The sequence below is a fragment of the Carlito syrichta genome, unplaced genomic scaffold, assembly GCF_000164805.1.
Source record: "Carlito syrichta isolate Samal-C Ts95f unplaced genomic scaffold, Tarsius_syrichta-2.0.1 Scaffold301651, whole genome shotgun sequence".
NCBI classification, from domain to species: domain Eukaryota; kingdom Metazoa; phylum Chordata; class Mammalia; order Primates; family Tarsiidae; genus Carlito; species Carlito syrichta.
This window is the reverse complement of record NW_007245747.1, coordinates 120,500-146,282: the sequence shown is the minus strand read 5'-3', so window position 1 is coordinate 146,282 and position 25,783 is coordinate 120,500. Positions and strand designations below refer to the sequence as shown.

At 37.4% G+C, this 25,783-nt stretch overlaps 1 protein-coding gene across 3 annotated transcripts in view; it reads left to right on the top strand.

Moving 5' to 3' along the window:
* Positions 1-25,783, top strand: part of TSPAN12 (tetraspanin 12) — a 70,014-nt gene that overhangs the window by 859 nt on the left and 43,372 nt on the right. For 2 of the 3 annotated variants that reach the window (XM_021710924.1, XM_008055075.2), the window contains 3 exons: positions 688-823; positions 13,757-13,839; positions 14,990-15,125. In XM_021710924.1, coding sequence (XP_021566599.1) covers positions 758-823; positions 13,757-13,839; positions 14,990-15,125 — 285 coding nt within the window. In that variant the 5' untranslated portion in view covers positions 688-757. Of the gene's footprint in view, positions 1-390; positions 824-13,756; positions 13,840-14,989; positions 15,126-25,783 lie in introns of those variants that run through there. The other variant, XM_021710925.1, reaches the window with a different exon arrangement.

The window sequence follows — 25,783 nt, the reverse complement described above, 5'->3', positions numbered from 1 at the left end:
GTGAATGACTAACCCGGCGTCTGCACAGCTGCACCGGCGCTCGTTCCCCGGCGCCCCCTCCCCGCCCCCTGCCCCTGGCTAATCCGTCATTCTGGGGCCGAAAACATCATATCCCAAGTTCTCCCGGAGAAGCCCTAGTCACCGGGTGGAACCCCAGCCCCGCGCTGAGTCCCCTCCAGTTCCCTGCGGGGGGATAAGGTGGGAGGGGGTGCGGAGTTGGGGTACTCAGGCACTGTCCTAACCATAAGGGCTCTCGCGCCCTCGGGCTCGCCGGTGGCGCCTGTGACGTCTCCGAGGGGCAGTGTGACTTGTGACCTTGAGGACAGTTCCGAGCAAAGATGTCCCCGAGGGGGGCCTTGGATGGAGGGAGGTTTTCCGAAGAGTCTCATCAGAATGCACAGGGCCGCGCCGCGTGTCCCCTGAGGACGGGCGTTGATTGTACACCTTCATTCATCCGGAGAGGCAGTCTTTTCTTTTCCCAGCAGGTGTTATCTGAAGCCGGTTCGGAACTTTTGGGAGTTTGGTTACTATTATGACTTGAACAAATGATCTTTGATGAAGCGATGTCTCGAATGAACTGGGCTTCGGGACCCTCTGGACCCCGCCGAGGGCTGGCGGTGGAGGGTGGGGCGGGCGCTGGGGAGCGCAGTGGTGAGAAGTCCCCTGTCCTTCCCCGTCCCCCTGCAGATCGCTGCTGTTTTGCCCCTAGGGGTAGGATGTGGTGAAAGGATGGGGCTTTTCCCTTCCGGGATTCACAATGGCCAGGGAAGATTCCGTGAAGTGTCTGCGCTGCCTGCTGTACGCCCTCAATCTGCTCTTTTGGGTAAGTCAGTTTCACTGCCCCGACCAACAGGTGGGGACGGCTGGCTCCAGTTTTCTGAAGCCATCGGATAACGCGCCAAAGGGCATGGCTAAGCATTAATTAATTACATGGGATAACACCCTGTATTTTTCAGAGAAGTAAAATTTGACCTCCTTAAAATGCCTTTGATCTAGTTCAAGTTCCATTTGTAATTAGAAAAAAATCTACCCCTGGATACGAGTGGCAGTAAAATTAGACTTGAAGTTAATCTAGGGATATAAATAAATGCACGTGCTTGTTCTCATAGATAAGAAAATTATGACATGCTACTTAGGGAACTACTTGTTTGCAGGAATTTTAGATAACTGGGCAAGCCATAAATTGGTTCTTTACCTCACTCTAACCTGCAAAATCTGGTTGGGCCAAGTCTTAATATGTTTTTGGGGGAATTCACACCCAGATATCCTGTCAAAAGACTGGGTAGTTTTATCTAGGGGATTCTTTACAGACTGAAAGGTGGTTTTCATGTAACTATTTCTAAGTTGGCAAAGTTTAAGGAATTTTGTGTATGCTTTTGGAAAATCCCATAACCATGTAAGGAAATAAAATACGTAAAATTCAACAGGCTCATGGAAATCTTTATGCCCTATGAGTTAATGACATTTTGTGCTTTACATTTTCATAAAGAATGATTAATAATCACATTATTGTTTATAAGACTTAGGAAAATATACAAATTAAAACCGTGAATATTGCTTCAGCGGGCTATGCAAAACAGTTTCCAATGTTTTATATTCTATTATTAATTTTATTCAAAATGTTCTGTTAGACATTTTGTTGTGTGATTTATTTATTTGGTTGACTAGCTGGCATGGACCAGTGTTTTTTTTCATAGGGCTATTACAAGTGGTCTCTAGAGGATAATATTTTGGTTGGACTGCTTATGAAGGATGGCACCATTTTAAGGGACAAATTAAGCCATACTTCAGTGAGTAATCTGAAAGACATCTAAAATAGCAGCATTTTTTTTCTCAGCATGAAAATTAAATATGCTATTTGGAAATGTAAAATCATTAATTGATCTTACTGTAGTTTTTAATTTTTAAAAGTGACATTTGTAAGTAGACAACTAAATTACTGGGATAATTATAAGGTATTAAGATTTTGAAGTCTGTTTATTTAAAATGTATAATAATGACCACTTCTATTTTCTAGTTTTTCACTTTTCTACATTATGAATTTTAGAATCACATTCTGGTACTTTTAGTAGGAGCTTTAAAGGTGGCCTGGTTGAACTTCCTTTGTGAGTGAGGAAATTAAGTGCATGTTAAATGATTTGTCAGAGGTCAAATAGTCCAATGGTGGCAGTGCCAGGAACAGAACTCAGCTCTCTTGCCCCTAGACAGTGCCTTTAATGTTACCCTTCCTGAGTTTTGAACCTTGGAATTACTAAGATTTTTTTGTTTTTGGGTTTTTTTCGGTAAAGAATAAAGCGTTGGGAAATTTCTTAATAATTTGTATTATGCGGGGGAAAAATTAATTAACAAAAGTACCACCCTTCCTAAAAACGAAGTTTGCTTAAAAACACCTATTCCTTAAACTTCTCCAGGGCTTTTGTATCCACAGATAATGTAAAATGTTATTTCTTGGTTGTTATCCTGTACTTGGACTTTCTTTGTGTGGTGTGTGTTTTCTGATTTATTGATTTATTTGGATTGCTTTCCCCTTTCTCCAGCCTCCCCTTCTCTCAACATCACCTCCTCTTCAACAAAGTAATCTAGGTTATCCACCTTTCTAAATTTTGTTTCATATAAAGATAGATTCACTCATACTTATTCATATATACTCAATAATATACATGTACATTCTTGATTTAGTCTGTTGTTAAATTATGTTCTTTTTGTGTTAGGATCATAGAAGTGGGATAGCTGTGATCAAAAAATATGTGATGATGACAACAACCACAACAAAAATCGCTAACATACGAATAGCCAACATACAGTTTGCCAGGCACATTTAGATCTGTTTTCTAGCCTGTAAAGGAGGTATAATCGTTCCTTTTGCTTATAGTTAATGTATGTTAAGTGCTTAGAACAGTAGGACAAAATAAGTTCTATCTATGCAGTAGTTGTACTTGCAGTTGTTACTGCAACTACTGTAATAATGATGTTCTAGCAAATTGCCAGGAGATGGATTGCTACTATCATTGCAGCACTAATAGTAGTAATTGTTACTGCTATGATTAATATTGCTGCTATTGTTACCAATTACAGTTCCTTTGATCCAGTAATCTTGTCCTGGGAATCTGTCCCCTGGAAGTAAAAACACTCATGTACCCCATTAAATGTACACAAGTGTTTGTTGCCATCTTGTTGGTGTTATGGCACTTTACAATTTTTGCCTTATCTCACTATTACTTTATTTGTACCTCCCCATTACCAGTGAGCATGATTTTATATATATTTTCTTATATATAATTTCATTTCATATTCATTAACTATTTCATATTTATCACTTAGATTTGCCCTATTTGAGTGTAGATTTCATTTATGTTGTTTGTTGCTTTAAAATAGGTAAACAAATTTTTATATATTCTTTTAAATATAATTTTTATAGATTTTATATTTTTAATTATATCTTTGAAAAGCACCTGCATTTCTTGTCTTGGTTCAGAATTTAAAAAAAATATATAGACTTTAAGGTTATCTTATCCAATGAAAAATATCTGTAGGGAGTCTTGTTAGAATTGTATGAAATGCATAATATGCTAACTTTGGGGAAGTTGGCATTATTCTTTCAATGTGTAAGCAATGTTAGCAGATCTTATATTTCATTACCATATTGGAAGCGGTTTTTAGCTTTGTGCTGGGCACATTCCTGGACGTCCTTACTCTCATTTAATTCTTGTAACAGCCCTATAAAATAGTTTTCTTTTTTAATCACTTTTTTAAAGTGAAGAAACTGGTATTCAGAGAGTTCAATAACTTCCTAGTATGTAGGAGTTGAAAGTCCAGTTTTGTTTTTTTATACAAGTGCAGTAGAAGCTATACTTCTGGAAACTGGTGAATATACTTGCGGTGGAGAAGTCAAGCAAACATAGTAGAAAGAGATAAACTGTCCATCTGCTCACTCGGAGTCCTCTAGAACAGTGCTTCTCAAAACTGTGTGCATGCACATCACCTGGGCACCTTGTTTAATGCAGATTCGAGCCGGGTTCGGTGGCTCAGCCTGTAATCCCACACTTTGGGAGGCTGGAGTGAGTGGATTGCTTGAGCCCGTGGGTTCGAGACCCATCTGGGAAACTTGGCAAGACCTCATCTCTACAATAAATCAAAAATTAACCAGGTGTGGTAGTGCGTGCCTGTAGTTCCAGCTACCTGGAAGGCTGAGGCGAAAGGATCGCCGGAGCCCAGCAGGTCGAGGCTGCGGTGGCCGGGAGCAGCCACTGCACTCCAGTCTGGGTGACAGAGTGAGACTCCAACTTAAAAATAAAATAAAATAAAATAAATAAAATAAATAAATTAAAATAAATGCAGATTCGAGTTGAGCTTGACAATCTGTATTTCTAACAAGTACCTCTGTGTTGTTGATGCCACTGGTCTGAGCACCACACCCTGTGAAGCAAAGTTTTAATACTCGCTTTTAGTTCTCATTGGAATCACAAGTAGAATTAACCAGTGTGACATATGAACCCCACTTCTTAAATCAGACTTCACATTCAGATCTTGGAGAGGGAGATATTTACTCCCTCTAGTTTTCAGGATTGAGAAAACTGCCCTTAATATACATAGAGTCAAAAGCTGTAGTCTTTTACTCTTTACTCGGCATTTTCAGTGATGTATTTTTATTTATTTTGATAAATAAACAGCGATACCCTTTCCCCTTCTTTATCCTACGAGTGTTTTAGGGAAGAGAAAAGTAAGTCTTAATCAGGAAAACACTGAGAACCCATACAATTTTGTCTTGCTTTTATGGAAGTCTAAAATCAAACTGAATGTTTTCTTTAAGTAAGAAAGTATATGCTGAGTGTTCATTTTTAAAAAATGTGAGGTGTAGATGTGTCTAAGAAGGAACAATCCACAGCACATTCAAGATCATAAATGCTCTGTATTCTCTTTATTGCTACGGGTTCACCTTGATTTGCCATCTGTTACGTGTTTTTTCCATATAACGAAGAAGGAAAATTCTGGTCCAGCTGTAGTGGGGTTGAAACAAATGCATTGGACCTTCTGGGTTTGTCATGAATTTCATGGCAAACTGTGGTTTATGATGAGAAGGGGCACAGAGGAGATGGTGCAGGTAGGTGAGAGCTCTTTTAAGGCCATGAATCACATTTTCTCTATGATGGAACAAGGATGTAGGTTATTATACCTTCAAATTTATCACACTTTTACTATTTAAATGGCATTTAAAGAAATGAAAACTTTCCTCCATTTTAAAGACAACTGCTATAGTTTTATGATTGTCTTTCACAGATGGTCATTTTTTGCTATTACAAATAGGGGTAAATATGGTACTCTTTGAAAGTTCCTGAAATGGGTGAACATTTCACATTTGTCATATATATGTTTGTTTATAATTTTCTAGAAGTATAATACCCCACCTGGAGTTTTTAACTGCCATTTCTCACCATCATGTAAGAAGCATTGTACTTTTTGCTTACCATTGTTAAAGTCAATAACAGTAGGGAGGAACTAACCTGATTAGAAAATAAACTTATAAAAGAAAGCCTAAAAAAAAGGGGCAGGAAATCCAGTTCATGCTTTTAGGATCTATGTGAGGTAGATGAAACAGGAGACTCTATATTCTGCTTTTTTGTTTGTTTGTTTTGTTTTCCTCTGGCCATGTGCATTGAACCTTTGGTGTTTGATTCATGCAACTCCCAAAGAGTTTGATTCTGTGGCAAGTGGAAGTTTGCATTCACAGAATATTTATGTAGTTATGTTGAAATACTAATGCTTTAACTTGATGCCCCCAACTTATGAGTGTACTATGAATGGCATTCATCTATTATTTAACTCTTTCTAAGGAATAGTGGAGAGCCCGCCAACAAATATTTGTGGTCTTTTAAAATAAACTTTGACCATGAAATATTCTTTTAGTCATGGCAAAGCTGACACACTTTTTTTGGTACATTATGGCTCAGCTGAGCAAAGATTTGAGCCACTGCCTGCTTCTTAAGGAATGCGTTTAGAGGAGGGAGATGTCCATGGATGATTCTTTACAGCATATCCTGCTGCAGACTAAGCAATAGGTTCCTCACTCAGTGACTCCACTCAGGAATTAATCCTGATCTGGGATGGTGGAAAAGTGGAGTTTACTGCAGTTGGACTGCACAGAAACTGTCATGTAGAATGAGGAATTTTACCCTTCTTTTGCCTACAGTGTCTATACGGTGACCATGGAAACCAGGACAGTGGGGAAAGAGAAGAGAAGGGAATGTCTTTCCTAAGAATTATGCCAGAACAACAGAAGCTTAAAGTGGGTCTTTCCTGGTCAGAGCAGGAGGAATGGCCACTCTATAGGGAAACACGATGATCTACAAAAACTATCAGTCAGAACAACTCCAGGGTAGTATTGATTTTTCAGTTCTAATGAATTGATGTTCATGCTTAAATGATACCCACAAGTAATCTCTGGACCGTGGTTCCGGCCATCATTTACATTGTCTGTTCTTTCACAGTACAAGCAAATAGAGTTGCCTATTGGCTCTATGTTCTTCTACCCATCTCCTAGTAGAGGACAGCTGGGAAAGTCCAGAGTGACAAAAAGGCAAGCAGGAGCAGGCATGACAACATGAAACTGACATGTGACTAGGTGGTATTAACTTACGCTGCTAGCCTCCAAATAATCAAGAAATTGATCTTTACATTTTTTTTTTTTTTTTTTTTGAGTTGGAGTCTCACTCTGTCGCCCAGGCTGGAGGGCAGTGGCAGGCTCCCGGCCACCACAGCCTCGACCTGCTGTGCTCCGGCGATCCTTCCACCTCAGCCTTCCAAGTAGCTGGAACTACAGGCGCGCGCTACCACGCCCGGCTAGTTTTTAAAAATTTATTGTAGAGATGAGGGCTCACCAAGTTGCTCAGGTGGGTCTCGAACATGCGGGCTCAGGCAGTCCACTCACCTCGGCCTCCCAAAGCTCGGGATTACAGGCTGGGCCACCAAGCCCGGCCGATGTTTTCATTTTAATAGATAGTCTGATTTCTCCATTTTCAAGATGTGCAAACAAAGGTTCTGAAAGTTTGAATTTTTTGTACAAATTATCTTTGTAGAGACAAAGCGTTAACTAAGATCCCTGTCTCTCTTTTGCATTCTGTTCTTTGCTAACAGATTTGGCATAAAAAGAAAAGTTTAGGTAGGTGGTTTTAGACAGCTGTCATCCTTGAACAGAAATTATTTGTGTCACTGTCATCTTATGTGGGACTATATGTTATATATGGCAGACAGCTGAAGGATTTAAAAGCCTGTTTTTTGACTGTGACCTTACTATTTTGTGGAAATTATAGGTATGCATTTCATAATAAATTTAGGGAGTGTGCATGCACATACAGTTCTGATTCAGAAAAAACTTGATTTAAGACTTGTATTTACATAATTGGATCCAAGCAAAGCCAGACCATGTTCCCAACACTGCAAATTTCCTTTTTCTAAACACTTGTTGAGAGCTAGCATTTTCTAAACATTTTGCAAAACAGAATGTGGCAAATGTCCTGCCAAGTAATATGTTAAATATATTTCTATAAAGTAAGTCCTGTGTTATTTTCTAAGTATTTCCTTGGACTCCAAATAACATGCTGCAATACTGGAGAAAAATGTAAGTAACTGTAAGCGTAACAACAGATGACAACTACAATATTCCTAATCATCTAGCCATCATGAGTGACAGCTGAAGAATTATTTTTATAATTACTTTGGAAAGATTAGCAGAAAAATGCTATTATTAGTCAGGAGTTGTGAATTGCTCATTTAAGTCGTGCTTCTGGATTTAGTAATGTCAGGATTAGTTACTGAGGTGACCTAGTCTTGTTTTAGTTCAGTTTCTTACTGTAGGCATGTGTTGTTTGTTGTTACTGTCTGCCCAGTGAGTAAAACTCAGTGAGTAAAACCTCACTCTTCAAGGATAAAACTGTTCTCAGACATCTAATGTAGCTAGAATTAATGCCTTAAGTAAAAGCTACTTTTTCCTCAGAGTTGCTTTTTTACTGTAGGATAAGGTTTTGTGTTGATATTACTTATTTTGACCCATAGCAGCTACGCTTGAATATGCTTCTGTAAAAAAAAAAAATTCTGAACAAAGAATAAAGCAAATTTGTGGTTTAAAGTACCTTTGAGAACACCTTAGCCAACTTCTAACTTGATGTATAAATCTTTGACTGTGTCATTCGGCAAACATCTCTCTACTGGAAAACTTCCATTGATAGAAGCTTAGTTTTTGTGAAGCATATTCTAATTGTGTTAAAAATCTCTAATCATTAGCTTATCTAGCAAGTTAAAACCATCTCTCTAATTATTTTTTCATTCATTCACTTAACATGTATTAGGTCGCACTACGGTGCCTGGTACTTAGCTATGCGGTGGGGAGATTAGCAATGGTCTGTGCCCTCTAGTGCATAAGATGAATGGGTAGAAATAACAGGATCACTGCTCTATGCGGTCTATACAAAGAGCATTGGGGAGTGGAAGTCTGTGGGTAAGGAAGGCGCTGAGAGAAAATCTGTACACTCTTGCTGATGTTTGAATTGACTTTGAAGGAGAGGTAAAGGTTGCTCAACTCATGAGGACAGAAGGCTGGAGCATGATGGCATTCCATGCAGAAACAGAAGGAACAGCATGTGCAAAGACATAGAGGCTTTGGGAGGTAGGCATGGTGTGTTTTGGAGATGTGCAAACAATTTTTGTCCATGTACAGAATATGTGTGGGAGGGAGCTGGAAACAGTCATAGAGGTAGGTTAAAGGGTGGCTGAAGGGAGCCTGGTGTGCCCTGCTTAAGAGTTTAAACTTTATTCTCCAGGAGGGAGTTGAGGGAAGAGGAAATGGAAGTTGGGGAAGGTGTGCTAAAGGGCAGCCACAGTAGAAGAACTTGATCCATAAAGATAACTGAAGGGTAATTTGGAATCTGTGAGCTGGAGAGTTCTATTATAAAGTAATTGCAATCACCTAGCAAGAGAGGATGGCGCCTGAGCTAGCCAGAAGCAGCAGGAAAGGGGGAGAGGGATTCACCAGGCGCCTTGCAGGAACAATCTGAAGGACTTGAGACTAATTAGGTGTAGGGCTGAGGAAGAGGGAGAGGCTCAGGCTGCCTGTCAAGTTGCCAGTGTATGTGATTGAAGGATTGATTATACCATTTACTGGGATAGGAAAAACAGTGGCAGGGACACATAGGAGTTTTGGGAGGAACAGAGATGGATTCCGTTTTAGAGAGGTTGACACTTAGAATGGCCGTGGTGGTCCAGTAAGTAGCTGTATCACAGAGTTTCCTCTCTTGTCCAGTTGGCAGAGCTCCAAATAACTGAAGATTTCATTCTGAAGTGACTTAGGAGCAGTCCGATCTTTTAAATTGACTGAGAAAGATTAAGAGAAAGCCCTTCGGTCAAAAGTGATTTGCAATAATGACAGGCAATGTATGTAAGAGTCTTACTCTGTTTTATCACATAGGTCCTCTATAAAGTAGGACATTTTATAGATGGGAAAACTGAGGCTTAGGAAAAGATTAAATGTCATGCCCAAGATCATACAGCTAAAAGAGGAGTAGAGCTGGAATTCCTAGCCGGAATTCAAAATTCAGTGGCTTCTCATTGTCATTATGGTCAAGACTACCATAGTGACTTCTAAGTTGTGACTTTCAAGACTCTGTGTCATCCGATGCCTACCTATTTTTCCTTTCTCACCATGGGCCAATCTCCTTTGAACATATCATGCTGCCTCCCCCGGTCCCCCAGGGCCTTTGCTCTTGCTTCTGATGGGAATGTTCTTTTCAACCCTCGTTTTCATAATTACCTTGATAATTATTCTTCATATCTTAGCTCGCTTAAAGAAGTAAGTCTCTTTGACCTTGTGGAATAGGTCAGGCACTCCAGAAGTTCGTATAGCGACTTGTACTGTTTTTTTCCCGAACTTGCTACAGTTGGCAGTTATATATTTATATCTCTGATGAATGAGTGACGTGTCCCCTTCACTTAGTTAATTGTACTATAGAGATAGTGTCTGTTACTGTTCATCAGTGTATCTCTAGCACATAGCACAGCACCTGGCAGAGAACAGGAGACTATTTTTCGGCATGAAAGAATGATTTGTTTTTTTGAAGGAGAGAATGACTTCAAAGCCCCAACTTTTAATCATCCTGCCGTACAAGAAATGACTTGGGCTAGGCTCAGTGGGTCATGCCTTTAATCCCAGTGCTTTGGGAGACAAGACGGGAGGATTTCTTGGGGCTAGGATTTCAAGACCAGTATGGGCAACATAGAAAGATCTTGTTCCCACAAAAAAGAAAAAAAAATGTAGTTGGGCATGGTGGCATGTGCCTATAGTCCCAGCTACACGGGATGCTGGGTGGGGTACTTGGTTGAGCCCTGAAGTTCAAGGTTGCAGTGCTTGTGCTGTTGTACTCCGGCCTGGGTGATAGAGTGAGACCTTCATCTCCCCCAAAAAAGTATTGGAATATATCATTTAAAAGAAATAAACATTTTCTGTTATAAATGGAAGAAATGTATATAATGACAACCACTGAAAATAGATTAGACAACATGAAGAATTGGATGATTTGTTGATACCTGACTCTCAGCTATGATATTGAAAATTGGCTAAAGAGCCTGTAAGAAAAAACAGGATGAAGAAACCAACAGTTGTCATTACTTTGAAGAGTGATAAAGAGATGAGTTATTCAAAACTGTAGAATAATTTGAGATAATAAAATGAAAAATAATATTCATAGACTTAACCTTCCTGGGTGACACTTACAAAGGTATTTACAGACTCAGATATAGCCAAGTAGAGGGAGAACACATGACCACAAATGTAATCAAGGAGCCCACGGTCATCTGCTAGCCCTGTATGTTTTAGTAGGTTCTGCTATTAATCAGGTATGCTAAGGCCAACAGACCAGGAGATGATTGTCATGAAAAAGACAACTTTGTTGTACTCACAGATTACAACTTTGTTGTACTCACAGATTATGAGAGAGAGAGAGTGCTTGTCTTATGGAGGATAAGAAAAAAAGCACTGGATTTTTCACAAGGCAGATGGAGAGACAGGAACTGTGGGCAAGTGTTTTATTGTGATTTCCACGGGAAGGAATGGGTGAGGCAGAGTAAGTAGGCTTAGGCTTGGTCAGTTTGAATAATTGATCCTGGGGTGATTAGGGCAGGTGCACATGGGCTCTGATGGAAGAGTTCAATAAAGGAGGTACTTGGGGATGGGGACCCTAGGTTGGTTGGTTTGTATTTGAAAAGTGCACCCCCGGGAGGGTGGTTTCTCCTGCAGAGGGAGTCAGCCATGAGGGAGGCAACAGGGCAAGGCAAGGTAACTCAGACATATTATCAGGTTTTCTAGAGTAAGGTGTGTCCGACATATGCCTGCAGAACAGATGTTGAAGCAGCCAGTTTACAGGAGCTGGAAACTTGGCTAATATGCTGTGGTGACCCACTTGGTACCTTTTATGAAGTTTGCAATCTGTTCATTTCCAGCAGAAATGAGAATAATAATAACTGATCTGATTCTCTACTGAACTATGGTCCTGGGGTTCTTAACCTGTCATGGGCCATTGACTCCTTTGGTGGCCTTATAAAACCTGTGGGCCCATTCTTAGAATAAGTGTATTTTAATGCATGGAGTAAAATGAATTGGTTTACAAGGGAAATTAATTATGTTGAAATACAGTTGTCTTTCCAGATTAAGAATCATTGAGCCCCCATTCATCAAAGCATATAGTTCAGACATTTAGACTGAGCCTAACTGCTATAGACTACCTCTCACCCTCCTTTTAAAAAAGGAATTCTGGTCTGCGCACGGTGACTCACACCTGTAATTCTAGCACTTTGGGAGGCAGAGGGAGGAGGATTGCTTGAGCCCAGGAATTCAAGATCAGCCTAGGCAACATAGCAAGACCTTGTCTCTATAAAAAGTAAAAAAAAAAAAAAAAAAAAAAAAAAAAAAAGCCAAGCTTGGTGATGTGTGCCTATAGTCCCAGATACTTGGGAGGCTCAGGTGGAAGAATCCCCTGAGCCCAGGAGGTCAAGGCTGTGGTGAGCCATGTTTGTGCCACTACATTCCAGCCTGGGCAACAGAGTAAGACTCTGACTCAAAAAAAAAAAAAAAAAAAAAAAAGAGAAACCCTGTGTGCTGGGCAGGCTAATCTCACTCTCTGTGACACATGTCATGCTCATTTCTAAACTTGGGAGGCAATCAGTGTCTGAGCCTGGAGCTCCAAAGCCAGAGAGCTTGGATCTGAATCTCAGCTATGCCACTCAGGGTCTGTGAGGCCTTCAACAGGTTACTTCACTTTTCTGTGCTTCATGGCACTTTTTACAGCCCATAATTATCTCTTTTGTTTATTTATTGCCTGTGTCCTCCCAAGAGGCTTCAAGAGGCTGAGATCTTGTTTCTCTTATTTATTGTGAGTCCAAACCATACCCAGTGCAAGACAGATAGTAGGAGGTAAGTAAATGTTTGAAATGAATGATGGAAGAGTGAATTCACTAGCTGATTTTTCCAAGCAGATACCATCTTTCACTGTTCAAGGACATAGGTCTCTACACGTTCTGCTTACGTTTGAACATTTATCCAGTTAGCATGTTTCAGGGGTACCTCTTGAGTCAGCGCAGATTCATTTCTACCTCATATAGTCATTAGATCAGCATTTAACGCTAAAGCTGTGGCCCTGATGGCAATTGATGGTCATTAAGATGCCAGAAATTATTGAAAGCCAGGTTAAGCTGAATTTTGCTATGTTGTGCTTAAGCGGATAAGGCACATCTTGAAAAGATTTCATCAGAATAGGAAAGGGCTTCAGGCCGTAGGGGTTAGCATGCAGCTTTTAGAAAAGTTTCCCAGGAAAACTCATTCTCAACATGTTTTGTTTTTTTTTTCTTTAACTTTTGGATTATGAACAATTTAAAACATATACCAAAATAGAAAGCACAGGATTACTCATTGTCAATTGCTTATTACTCAGTTTCCGTAATTATCAACACACCTTTCTCCATTTCTCACCTAACCTTTTCTAGTCACGATTATTTATTAAACCATATCCCAGGCATCATTATTCTTCTTTACAAGCTTTCATCAAGTCTTTAGTTCTTCCTTGAGTTTGTACAAAAAAAGTAGGACCCATATAAATAGTGGGTTCTTATCTGTTTTCTGAATAATGAGTTGAGTATCCAGCATTCTACAAAGATGATTGGTGAATTTTATTCAAGTATTATTATGAATTTATAGATTATAAAATTTTAGCAAAAAATTTTCAAATTTTGTTTGAAACACTATTTTGTTTTAGTAGTGTTATCTTAATGTTCAAATTGTTGACTTTTAGCCAATAACCATTTCAAATCAGCTTCTGTGAATTTTGGGGGCAGTATTTAATTGCCTAGTAGTCTTATTTAATTGCATCTTTGCTTTAAGTTTGATGTGTTTTAGGTTCATCATTATGGGTTTGACAATTTGGTTGTTCTGTGGCCTCCTCATCTTAGACATTTTTTGCCCTGAACCTGGAACCTGGAACCACTTAATAGTTTAGTTTTCTGTATCTGATTTGGTAGCATTCTATTTGGTGGCTGTAACATGGTTGTGCAAAAGAATGGCAGATATTAATAGTAATGGTAAATTTCAACAGGTAGCAAATGGTAATTAGAAAAAAACATAAAGATTATGTAACAGAAATTCTTAATTTTTCTTTTATTAATGTGCAGTGAATGTTGCGTAAAGTCCCTTGGTAACCAATTTGTATTTTTGTCTTCCCAGTTAATGTCCATCAGTGTGTTGGCAGTTTCTGCTTGGATGAGGGACTACCTAAATAATGTTCTGACTTTAACTGCAGAAACAAGGTAGGGATTGCAATTGTTGATAGAATTATTTCACCAGGTTTCCTTAGATCTAGTTTTTAAGTAACGTTGCCCTCAGCTGTTTATATGGTTTTGCTCTTCTGAGATCTTTTAGTAGGATTTTTCCTGCCTGTGGCAACCTCTGTTGCAGATACTTGCATTTTTTAGCATTCTCATTAAGTTGTGCCACTGGTCCTGGAGAGGATCAAGTGGCAGTTGTTTACATGGACATATCTGGTTATGGTATACCAGTCACCCGTCATCCTGACAGCGAGGGAGCCATGCATGTCATATGTGCATATTAAGGACAGCACAATTACTTTCCCATTAGAAATCACCATCAGCTTCTTCTTACCTTCATAATCTTGGGCTAATGAAAACTAAACCCCACAATGCCATTTCTTCTCAAATTTCAAGGGCTGATCCACTAACATCACAAAGGACAAATTACTTTTAATTTCCTCTTGTCTGAATGGAGAGTGTAATATATGCTATCTGAATTGTGGTAAGGATTAAATGAAATTTATTTCTATAAAATCCTTAACACAGAAGAACTTAGTAAATACTTAATAATGGCTAATTTTTGTTGTATTTATTATTACTGGTTCTGGTTAATGAATTTTTCATAGTGTTCTAGCAAAAATAATCTCTGTCTCCTTTCTTTTTACATAGATTGATTTCTCTTTGCATTGCTATGGATCTTTCACATTGCTAGCAGTCTTTCACATTTTTGGGGAGGACCGGTTGTCTGGGAGAAGGGAAGTGGTGCACAGGAGTCAAAGATCAGAGAAGAGGAAGGAGATTTCCCAGCTGGGAAATAGCAAAGGATATCGTGTGATTTACTTAGGCTAAGGCTTCAAAACTAAAAATAGACTAACTTTTGATCAAGGTCCCCTATATTATATATTAAATGAGTTGGGGTAGAAATGCCACCACTTGTATAAAAAACTAAACATAACAAGACAAAAGGCAAGCAAATAAACATAAAACACAATAGCACAGTGATTTTGAAAACAGCATTACAGTCACTAGTTTTGAGGTAGGAGGATTTAAAGAATTATTAACACAAATCACAATTGTGTCTTGTACTATGTCTCGGGTGCCTTTTGATTGTATTTTATTTATAATATGACATTATTTTTTTTTCCCTCAGGGTGGAGGAGGCAGTCATCTTGACTTACTTTCCTGTGGTTCATCCGGTCATGATTGCTGTTTGCTGTTTCCTTATCATTGTGGGGATGTTAGGATATTGTGGAACAGTGAAAAGAAATCTGTTGCTTCTTGCATGGGTATGATGTTTATATCTTTTCTTTATTATAGATTTTAAAGACCATCTGGTAATGTATTATTTTTTCATTAGTCCACAAGATTAGGGAACAGTGATAGCAGTAGCAACATCCTGTTAGAAGGGAAACTTTCTTTTCATGAGAGATGACCTCAATAAGAGTATTTGCTGTACTTATACAATTAGGTATGAAAATATCTATGCTATTTAATTATTTTACTCTGGCTATGTGTTGACATTTTTGATTGGAAGTATGTATTCTTGCTAATGTCACTGACCTTATTATAACTCAAAAAGGCCCCTTGGGACTAACACCGAGAAGTCATGAAGGAACGCTGTTTCTTTCTCTTCTTTTTTTTTTTTTAAACAAATCCACTATATAAGGCCATGTGCAAATTCAAGTGGTAAGATAGCAGACATAGAGTTTAGTGAACATAAGTAAGTCTCTTTTTTAAAAAAACTTTTTTTAAAACTGTGAAAGAGTTGAACTAGATTACTTTCTAAATTATTTTCATTATTCAAATTCTATGATGATGATTATTTTTTTTTTGAGTTGGAGTCTCACTCTTGTCACCCAGGCTGGAGTGCAGTGGCACGCTCATGGCCACCTCAGCCTCGATCTGCTGGGCTTAGGCCATCCTTCTGCTTCAGCCTTCCAAGTAGCTGGAATTACAGACGCACACCACCATACCCAGCTAATTTTTGTGATTTATTGTAGAGATGAGGTCTCACCAAGTTGTCTAGGCTGGTCTCAAACCGGGCCCAGGCAGTCCTCTCGCCTGGGCCTCCCAAAGTACTGGGATTACCAGCTGAGCCACCGTAGCCAGCCCTATGATTAATTTTTTAATTCAAAAGTTAGCAAACTCTTTTTTATCATTAAAAATTTGATTCAATTAAAAATATCATATATAGGGTGCCTGAACGAAGCATATTTGTATACCTAACCCTTAACTGTACCCCACAATATCAAAATAAAAAATATTGATTATAAAAAAATAAAAAATAAAATAAAAAAATAAAAATAAAAATATCATATATATTGATTTCTAGGAAAGCAGTGAGTTGTAGAAATTGTGTTACTAGGACACCTGGTTTTGAGACTGCTAACGTCTAATTGCAGACATATAAGACCAAAATATTAATTTATTGAGTGTATTGTTTTCTTTGTAGTCGGTCTCAGCCCTGGCTGTGCATTAATTTCATATAGAGAACTTGAAAAATTGGAGTGGTGTGGTGGAAAGCTGGATCTTTGGGCCGAAAAAAACCCCAATGATTTGTAGCATTTTAGGATTTTTTTCGGTAGATTCTCCCAGCACAATTTCAACTTACCAACATGAAATCACTGAATGCAGAGCTGGGGACAGATGAACACACATTGGCTCTAGGAGCCAGCCCTCTCCGCCCAAGCACTTACTTGCCTAGCTCCCATGCCAAGCCAATTAAAACAGAATCTTAGTGTTAAGCTGATCTAAAGCTTTGGATTTTACAGGACAATCTGTGTTAACGTATTACTTGGCTTCTTGGAGGATAATTTCTCAGGTCAATAATGGGAAAACAGAAAATTTTGTAGAAAATAAATCATACTTAGAGAAGGGGAAATGTGCCTACTGCCTGCTTCTCTCCATAGGGGTATACAATGAAGAGGGAAATGGTGGAAAAGTGTGGAATCTTATTTTGCAATTTTAGATATTTGGACAATCATTTAAACATAAACTAAAGGGCTTATTTATGTGGACCTTCTGTAAAATGAGGGATGTATAATATATTTTAAACTTTAAATTAAAAAAAAAGTCAGAATGAGACCACTGTCTTACCAGGATGTCTCACTTACATAACCAGTTTAAGCACGACTCCATCTCTCTTCCTTCTCCCAACTTTTATTCTGGGTGGCTCCTATTTAGAAGGACACAGAGGGGTGGGGTTGGGTATTTCATGGAACCACAACGGCTTTTGGGAACACATTTTGAAACCATTTATGCATTTCATTAGGCTGCTAAATGCTAGTAAAAGTAAGTTGACAAATAACACAGTGATTGGGAGGTAGAACAAACCATAGACTTATGAATGAGAGTCTAGTTACTGGAAGGAGCACAAAGTTGGCATGGAGAACTAAGGTTCTTATGACCACTAACTTATTCATTCATCCATTCTTCAAACACTTATTGAGCACATATATACTACCAGTTTTTGTCATCAGACCAGCGTGTTTGATAGACAGAAGATTCCAGTACTCTTTAGTAAGACCTCTGGTAGGTTTTCTCCAGGTGTTCTGAGGCCAGAGAGGAAGATCTCCAAGCTCAGCACTGAAGGGTCAGAGCTGGCTTCTGGAGGGATGCTGAGGATAGATTACTACTGCCTTTTTCCATCCCTTTCTTCTGTGGGTGCCATCTATATCTTGGTTGCTACTTCCCATGGACTACTTTCGGCAGCTCATTCTCCATTCCCATTTGGGTTGCCTCTCTTCTTATGGAAAGTTTCTAGACCTTATTCACCCAGCACAGCTTCTTTTCCCTTTCTCAAGAAAGATTTGTGGTCCCAACTCCTATGTGTCTATCACTCACAACCAATCTGCATCTGGTCTGCTTCTCAGGCAATTTCTTCTCTGGCTTCCTCCCTAACCTCCCTCCTCTAAACAACTGCCAAGTCTTGTTGGTTCTGATTCTACAAAACTTGTCACCTCTTTTCTATTCTCCTTCAGGACGCCCAAGTTTAGGCTTTCCTACTTCTCGCTTTAACAGAGGAGTCCCTTCAGTAATCTTCCTGTCTCTTTTGTCTTCCAATCTGCTCATAACCAGTGCTACCGGGTTAATCTAGTGCAACTGCCATCATATTACTCCTCTGTTCCGAGACTTTGAAAGACTCTTCATTGGGTAATGCAGTATTTACAGACTTCTCAAACTTTCATCAAGCCCTTCTACAATCAAGTGTTCCTCTGCCACTTTTAGCTTTCTTACCTACTTCATTATGCTCTGGTCCACCTGTATTTTCTGATCCCTGCACAGTCTTTTTTTGCTTCATTCTTCCCTCCTTTCATTCTGACTGTCTTCTTAACTGGGAATTTCTTCTCAGTACTTTTGTTTATATCTTGCTAGTCCAGTTAGATTTATCTAAAATGTTACCTCTTGAAATAATAACTAGGACAATGTTGATGGTGACAACTAAAGTAGTTAACATCTCTCAAGCTTACAGTGCCAGACACTGTAGAATTTTATGTGAACTTTTTATTCATGAAGAATTTTACATGAATTAATTCATTTTATTTTCTCCATGATTCTACTGAGGTAGGTACTATTATTATTCACTTGATATAGATGAGAAAATGAGGTACAAAGAGGTCAAGTAACTTGCCTATGTCTTCACAGCTAGTAAAGTGAGGATCTGGTACTTAGACCATGGCAGTCCAGTTTTAATAAGATACATGTAATCATTTTGCTCTTTTACTCTATAATTGCTGACTTTTCCCAAATGCTTACAAATGTGTTTTGTAATGTGTAAAACATTTTACATACGATTGTTTATTATAAACCTGACAATAGTCATATGAGATAGGTAATTATTAAATGAGATTCAAAGAGGTCAGTAATACGTCCAAGGTTATTTAGCAATGTGGGATAGTGCCAAGCCTATTGTCACTGGGCCTTTACTAATGTCTCTAATAGACTTCTCTCAACCTTTAAAGTCCTGTGTATTGCCCTTCTTATATATTTTCTTTTATAATCAGCACAAACTACGAGACTGCAAGCAACTCAGTAATATGAATTATTCACCTTGTGTATTACTTTAATAAATCTTTGTTAAATTGAATAATAGACAAGAAATTAGAACAGTGAGGACAAGAATGACCAGAGCATCAGCTCGAAGATGGTGTCTGTAAGGCAATGATGAGAGTAAGGTTTTAGTGGAGAAACGTGGCTATTAAAAAAGTTTAGATTACAAGAGGGAATGGCTCATGGGGGCGGGGAGTTAAATTAGTGCAGAATGTGACATGATGTTAGGTCTCTGACAAATATTTACAAAGCAACTCTCATTTTTTTTTCTTTTGTGCCCTTTTGCCTTCTGTCCAAACTAAAAACAATTTTTTAAGGAAGTTTCTTACTTTTATTTTGGATATAAATATTTATACAAGCAGAATGCGTTCATCTAACTTGTCCATTTCCCTGTATTCAAAGTCTGCACTTTTAAGACTGGTAAACCAGATTACTGTGAGAAAGTTATTTTTTAAAAAGACAGTTGGTATCTCTGAGAGCTGCCATATCTCTGGAATGATTATAAAGAAAGACATGGCAGGTGGGCTATTGTGCTGTTCAAGCAAAAGTAAAAATGCCTTTATTCACCAGACAGGTCAAGAAAAAGTGAGAGAATCTTCCTCAAAACAGATTTTTCTAATGAACCTCCTTCACCCCTATAAAAAGGCAGCAACAAAAAACCTCTACAAGCTAAGAGGTCATCTATTGGAAAACTTTCTGATGAAACTTGGTCATGAATTTCACTCTTCTTTTGAATTATAGATTTACAGATGTAAGTTGTTAAAACATCATAATTTGAAGTTTTCACATGAAATGCAGAATACCCAGTTAAGTCAGATTTCAGATAAACAATGAATAATGTCTTAGTATGAATATGTCCCATGCAATATTTAGAATAAACATATACTAAAGCATTATTGTTTATCTGAATTTCAAACTTAAATGAGCATCTTGTATTTTTATTTGCTAAATCTGACAAACCTATTTTCATTAGATTTATTCTTTGTAAGTGTGAAAGTATCATAGAACAGAAAATCTATGTATTTATACCAGGAGATTAAGAACAATTAAATTCTAATTATAATGAAAAACAAGCCAGAAACAACTAAGAAAAGAAACTGGAATATGCCATGATGTTCAAAGTAATTTTAGTAGCAGAAATTCCTTCTCTGTTTGAAAGAGAAACTGAAGCTAAATGAAAATTGGTTTTCAGCCTTAGATGGGTACTTCCCAAGGCTTCAGCTGTAGACTAAATGAAATTCATTTGTTATTGCAATTCTACCTTGCTATTAACACAGGCATTAGGAAAGCGGTGCTAGCTCAGGGGAATGTAAACAGATTGAACAGACATGTTTATGATGTTGACAACAGCTGAATGCCACCATCAGGAGATCATCATTTGTCAGAATGTGATGCTAATATATGCTCAACTGCCAGTAAACCACAAGTAGTCAAGCACTGGTCAGAAATTAAGTTGGATGTACCTTACATGTTTCAGATCAGTGCATTATGCTTAAAGGGGAAGGTTCCCCCCCCCCATTTATTCCAGAGAATTTGCATATGGCTATTGATTGTATGTTTGCATTTTTTAAACTTTCTTAATTTACAGAGTGATTGCACTAGATCTGAATGATTTCCTTAATGGGAATCAAGTAAGTTTTCAGTGGACATGGAGGCCTTTCCCCTCAGTGTTTTGTTTTTGGTTTTGTTTAATAATCATAATGCAAAACAGGAATATATTTAAATAGTAATTAATTTTCTACAGGCTCCCTGTTTAGGGCCTTCTTTTAGGTAGCTATAAATTTTATAATAATGTAGATAGTAATTTCATTAAGTTACAATTACGCTATTAATTTGGATGTCTTTATTATTTTGCTTGTATTTTTGGTTGATAGCCTAGAAACCTCATTTCTAAATGAAGATCCATCATATCATTTGCCGTATGTTCAGCATCTGCCCAGTGTTTTACCTTTGTCTTCTCAGAAAATACTCAGAGCAACTCTATTAGACTTATTTTACAAATGAGGAAAAATAGCATGCCCACAGATACACAGCTGGTGGTTGCTATCATTAGCATTCAAATGCAGTCTCTGCTCAAAGACCATGTATGTTTCACTACACTGCACTACTGTTATTATACACAAAACTAATTACTGACATCATTTCTGTAAGACTTAACTGGGCTTCGTTTCTTACTCCAAGGCATTCGGTGGTCATTTAATTCAAAAAAAAATCTATATAATCTTTTAGGAACTCTAGAAATTCTACCCTAGTTATTCTTATCCTATTCAAGAATCAAACAGCTTCTCTTTTCTTTTTTCCCTTCCTCATTCCCATTCTTTTTTCCCCCTTTTTTTCTTCTGAAACATGTATTGAGTAGCCAGTTTCTGATAGATGCTTGAGAGAATGAAGATGAAAGGGGAGAATAGAAAGAAAACAACAAAGCAAAAATATAATATTAAACTGATAAATTACTATGGAAATCTAGAATCAGGAGGGATTTGAGGCATCCAGAAGTTTTCACAGGAGAGTCTTTATTTGAGCTGGTTATTGAAAATGCTTAAGGTTTTTCTGGTGGAGGAGGGGAAGGAAGGAACTTTAAAGTCACACGAAGAATGCATTAAACACGGAGGAGTGCAGGCACAGGACAAATTTAGGCAAAACTTAGAAAGCCAGTGTTGCTGTGGTGTTGGTGCACAGTGAAAAGAACGTGAAGCAAGTCCAATTGTGAAGGTCTTTGTTGGAGTGTCTGATGTCATCATTTAGGCTATAGAGAACCAATGGGTGTTTCCAGCTTGGGGAACAATGATAATTCATGTTTAAGGTGGGAAGTAATAGGAAGCTCTGCCAGTGATTACACTGCAGTCTTCAGAAGATATAGATGAGTATGAACTAAGACTTTGGGGGCTATGGTAGACCTTAACGAGGAAGAACTAAGGATAAAGCATTTACATGATAGTAATATTTAGATTACTTGACATTAGGAAATGAGGAATTATTCAACATTTTTGCATTTTTCATACAAGATAAACATGTCTTCAACATATATACCTTATTTTGACTTGTTAACTAGAATGCTTTAAAAACTGTTAGTTTTAAAATTGTATTTGTAATTGTCAATTTTGTGTATATTTAGGAAATACAATGTGGTGTTTTAACAATATATGTATATATTGTGGAATTATTAAATCAAGCTGATTAACATATCTACTACACCTTATTTTTTGAGGTGAGAACATTTAAAATCTGCCATCTTAGCAATTTTGAAATACACAATACATCATTATTAACAATAGTCACCATGCTATGCAATAAGTACATCACTTGAACTTATTTCTCCTGTTTAACTGAAACTTTGTACCCTTTTACCAAAGTCTTCCTGCCTCGCCAGTTTCTGGTAACCACCATTTTATTCTCTTCTTCTATGAGATCAACTTTTTTAGATTTCACATATAAGTAAGATGATGTGGCATTTGTCTTTCCACACTGGCTTATTTTACTTAACATAATGTCCTCCAGGGTCATCAATATAATTGCAAATGACAGACTTTTCTGATAGTTTAAGGCTGTATAGCATTCTATTGTATACATAAGCTATAATTTCTTTATACATATCCATTAGTAGACACTTAGATTGCTTTTATCTCTTGTCTTTGTGAATAGTGCCGAGAGTGCAGATATCTCTTTGACATACCAATTTCATTTTCTTTGGATAAACACCCAGAAGTGGGATTGCTGGATCATATGGTAGTTCTATTTTTATTTTTTTGGAAACTGCCATACTATTTTCCATAATACTTGTAATAATTTACATTCCTTCAGGCAATGTACCAGGATTACCTTTTCTCTGCATCCTTGCTAACACTTATCTTTTGTCTTTTTTATAATAAACATAAAATGTATAAGGTGTTATTCCTTTGCAGTTTTAATTTGCAATTTCTTGACAGTTATTGATGTTGAACATTTTTTCAGCTGTTTGGCCTCTGTTAGGCATTTGTATGTAATCTTTTGAGAAATGAAGGTTCAAATTATTGGCCTATTTTTTGATTGGGTTATTTATGTTCTTGCTTCGAGTTGCTTGAATTCCTCATATATTTTGGATATTTGCTTCTGATTAGATATATGATTTATTTTATTTATTATAATAAATATTATATTTATTATTATTTATTATAAATATATTATCTCAATCTCTGGGATTTCCCTTTACTCTTTTAACTGTTTCCTTTGCTATGCAGAAGCTTTTTAATTTGATGCAATCCCATTTGGCTATTTTTGTTTTTATTACCTGTGTTTTGGGGATCATACTAAAAAAAATTCATTGTTCAGATTACTGTCCTAGAGCTTTTCTCATGTCATTTTCTACTAGCTTTACAACTTTAGGTCTTAATGTTTAAGTCTTTAATCAATCTTGAGTCAATTTCTATATATGTTGTGAAATAAGATTCTAATTTTATTCTTGTGTGTGTGGATATCCAGTTGATCCAACATTCTTCATTAAAGAGACTTTTCTTTCTCCATTGTGTGTTCTTGGCATCTTTGTCAAAAAATCTATTGCTGGCCAGGCTCGGTGGCTCAGCTTTGGGAGGCTGAGGTGAGTGGATTGCCTGAGCTGGCGGGTTCGAGACCTGCCTGGGGAACTTGGCGAGACCTCATCTCTACAATAAATAAAAAAATTAGCCTGGCATGGTAGCGCACGCCTGTAGTTCCAGCTACTTGGAAGGCTGAGGCGGAAGGATCGCCGGAGCCCAGAAGGTCGAGCCTGCGGTGGCCGGAAGCGTGCCACTGCACTCCAGTCTGGGCGATGGAGTGAGACTCCAACTCAAAAAAAAAAAAAAAAATCTATTGTCTGTAAATGTGTGTGTTTATTTCTGGGTTTTCTGTCCTATTCCATTGGTTGTTGTGCTTATTTTCATGCTAATATTATACTGCTTTGATCACTATAGCTTTATAATATATTTTGAAATCAGGTAGTGTGATGCCTCCAGCTTTTTTGTTATTGCTCAAGGTTACTTTGGCTATTTTGAGTCTTTTGTAGTTTCACACAAATTTTAGGATTATTTTTTCCTATTTTAGGATTATTTTTATTTCCTATTTCTGTGAAAAATGATTGGAGTTTTGATAGGGATTGTATTGAATTTGTAGATCAATTTGGATAGTATGGATACTTTAACAATATTAATTCTTCCAATTCAACATATAGGATATTTTTCTGTTGATTTGTGTCATCTTTAATTTCTTTATCAGTGTTTTATAATTTTCAGTATACAGGTCTTTTACCTCCTTGGTTGAATTTACTCTATAAGTATTTTATGTTTTTGGTGTTATTGTAAATAGGATTATGTTTTTAATTTATTTTTCAGATGGTTTGTTGTTAGTGTATAGAAATGCTTATGTTGATTTTATATCCTATAATTTCACTAAATTTGTTTATTGTTTTCAACAGCTTTTGGTGGAGTCTTTAGGGTTTTCTATATATGATACCATTCACAAACGGATATAATTTCACTTTCTTCTTTTTTATCATATGCTTTTTATTTCTTTTTCTTGCCTGATTTCTCTGGCTAGAACTTTCAGTACTATGTTGAATAGAAGTGATGAGTGGGCATCTTTTTCTTGTTTCTTGTCTTAGAAGAAAAATTTTTTCTTTCTTTCTTTCTTTCTTTCTTTCTTTCTTTCTTTCTTTCTTTCTTTCTTTCTTTCTTTCGAAAAACTTTTAACTTTTCACCATTGGGTATGATGTTAGCTGTGGGCTTGTTATATATAGGCTTTATTGTGTTGAGGTACATTCTTTCTACACCTAAGTTATTGAGTTTTTTTTATTATAATCATGAAAGGGTGTTGCATTTTGTCAAGCGCTTTTCCTGCATCTATTGAACATGTAGTTTTTGTCCTTCATTCTGGTAATACTGTGTGTCACATTTATTCATTTGCTTATGGTGAACCATTCTTGCATCCTGGGTTAAATCCCAGTTGATTATGGTAAATGATCCTTTCAATGTACTGTTAGATTCTGTTTGCTAGTATTTTGTTTGCCATGTTCATCAGGGCTATTGGCCTGAATTTTTTTTTCTTGTAATGTCCTTGTTTGGCTTTGGTATTAAGACAGTGCTGGCCTCATAAAATGAGTTTGTAAGTATTTCCTCCTTTCATTTTTTGGGAAAAATTTGAGAGGGATTGGTGTTAGTTTATCTTTAAATATTTGACAGAATTCAGTGATGCGGTCATCAAGTTGTGGGCTTTTCTTTTATAAGAGACTTTTTAATAAGTGATTTAATCTCCTTAGTTGTTACTGTATGCTCAGATTTTCTATTTCTTCAAGATTTAACCTTGGTAACTTTTATGTCTCTAAGAATTAAGAATTTTTCCATTTCTTTTAGGTTATCCAGTTTGTTGAGATATAACTGTTTTTAGTAAGTAGTGTCTTGGAATTCTTTAAAAGCTATAGTTTTTATATTTAGTTTTTCGACTCAAAAAAAAATCTCAAGCAGAGAAAACTAAAGATGATTTAGGCACTTCTGAATTCAGAGGCTCAGTTTGCACATCTAGTTTTTGTATGTATAGGAGCCAAAGATGAAGTTTGGTGACCACTTCTGTTTCTTAAGTGATGCTCGCTTGACTGCCTCTAATTATGTCCCACGAAATCCTGTAAATAGATGTCTTTAAAAGTAAATGTGATTCGACTCAAAAAAAAAAAAAAAAAAAAAAAAAGTAAATGTGTCCGAAACTGGGCCCAGGACAATTGTGTGATATTCATGGATTGCCTTAGTGTAGAGTCTTTGTGACAGGATTTTGACTGCTCACTGGACATTTTGCTCATTTATTTATTTATTATTTTTTTTCTTGAGTTGGAGTCTCGCTCTGTCGCCCAGACTGGAGTGCAGCGGCCGCTCCCGGCCACCGCAGCCTCGACCTG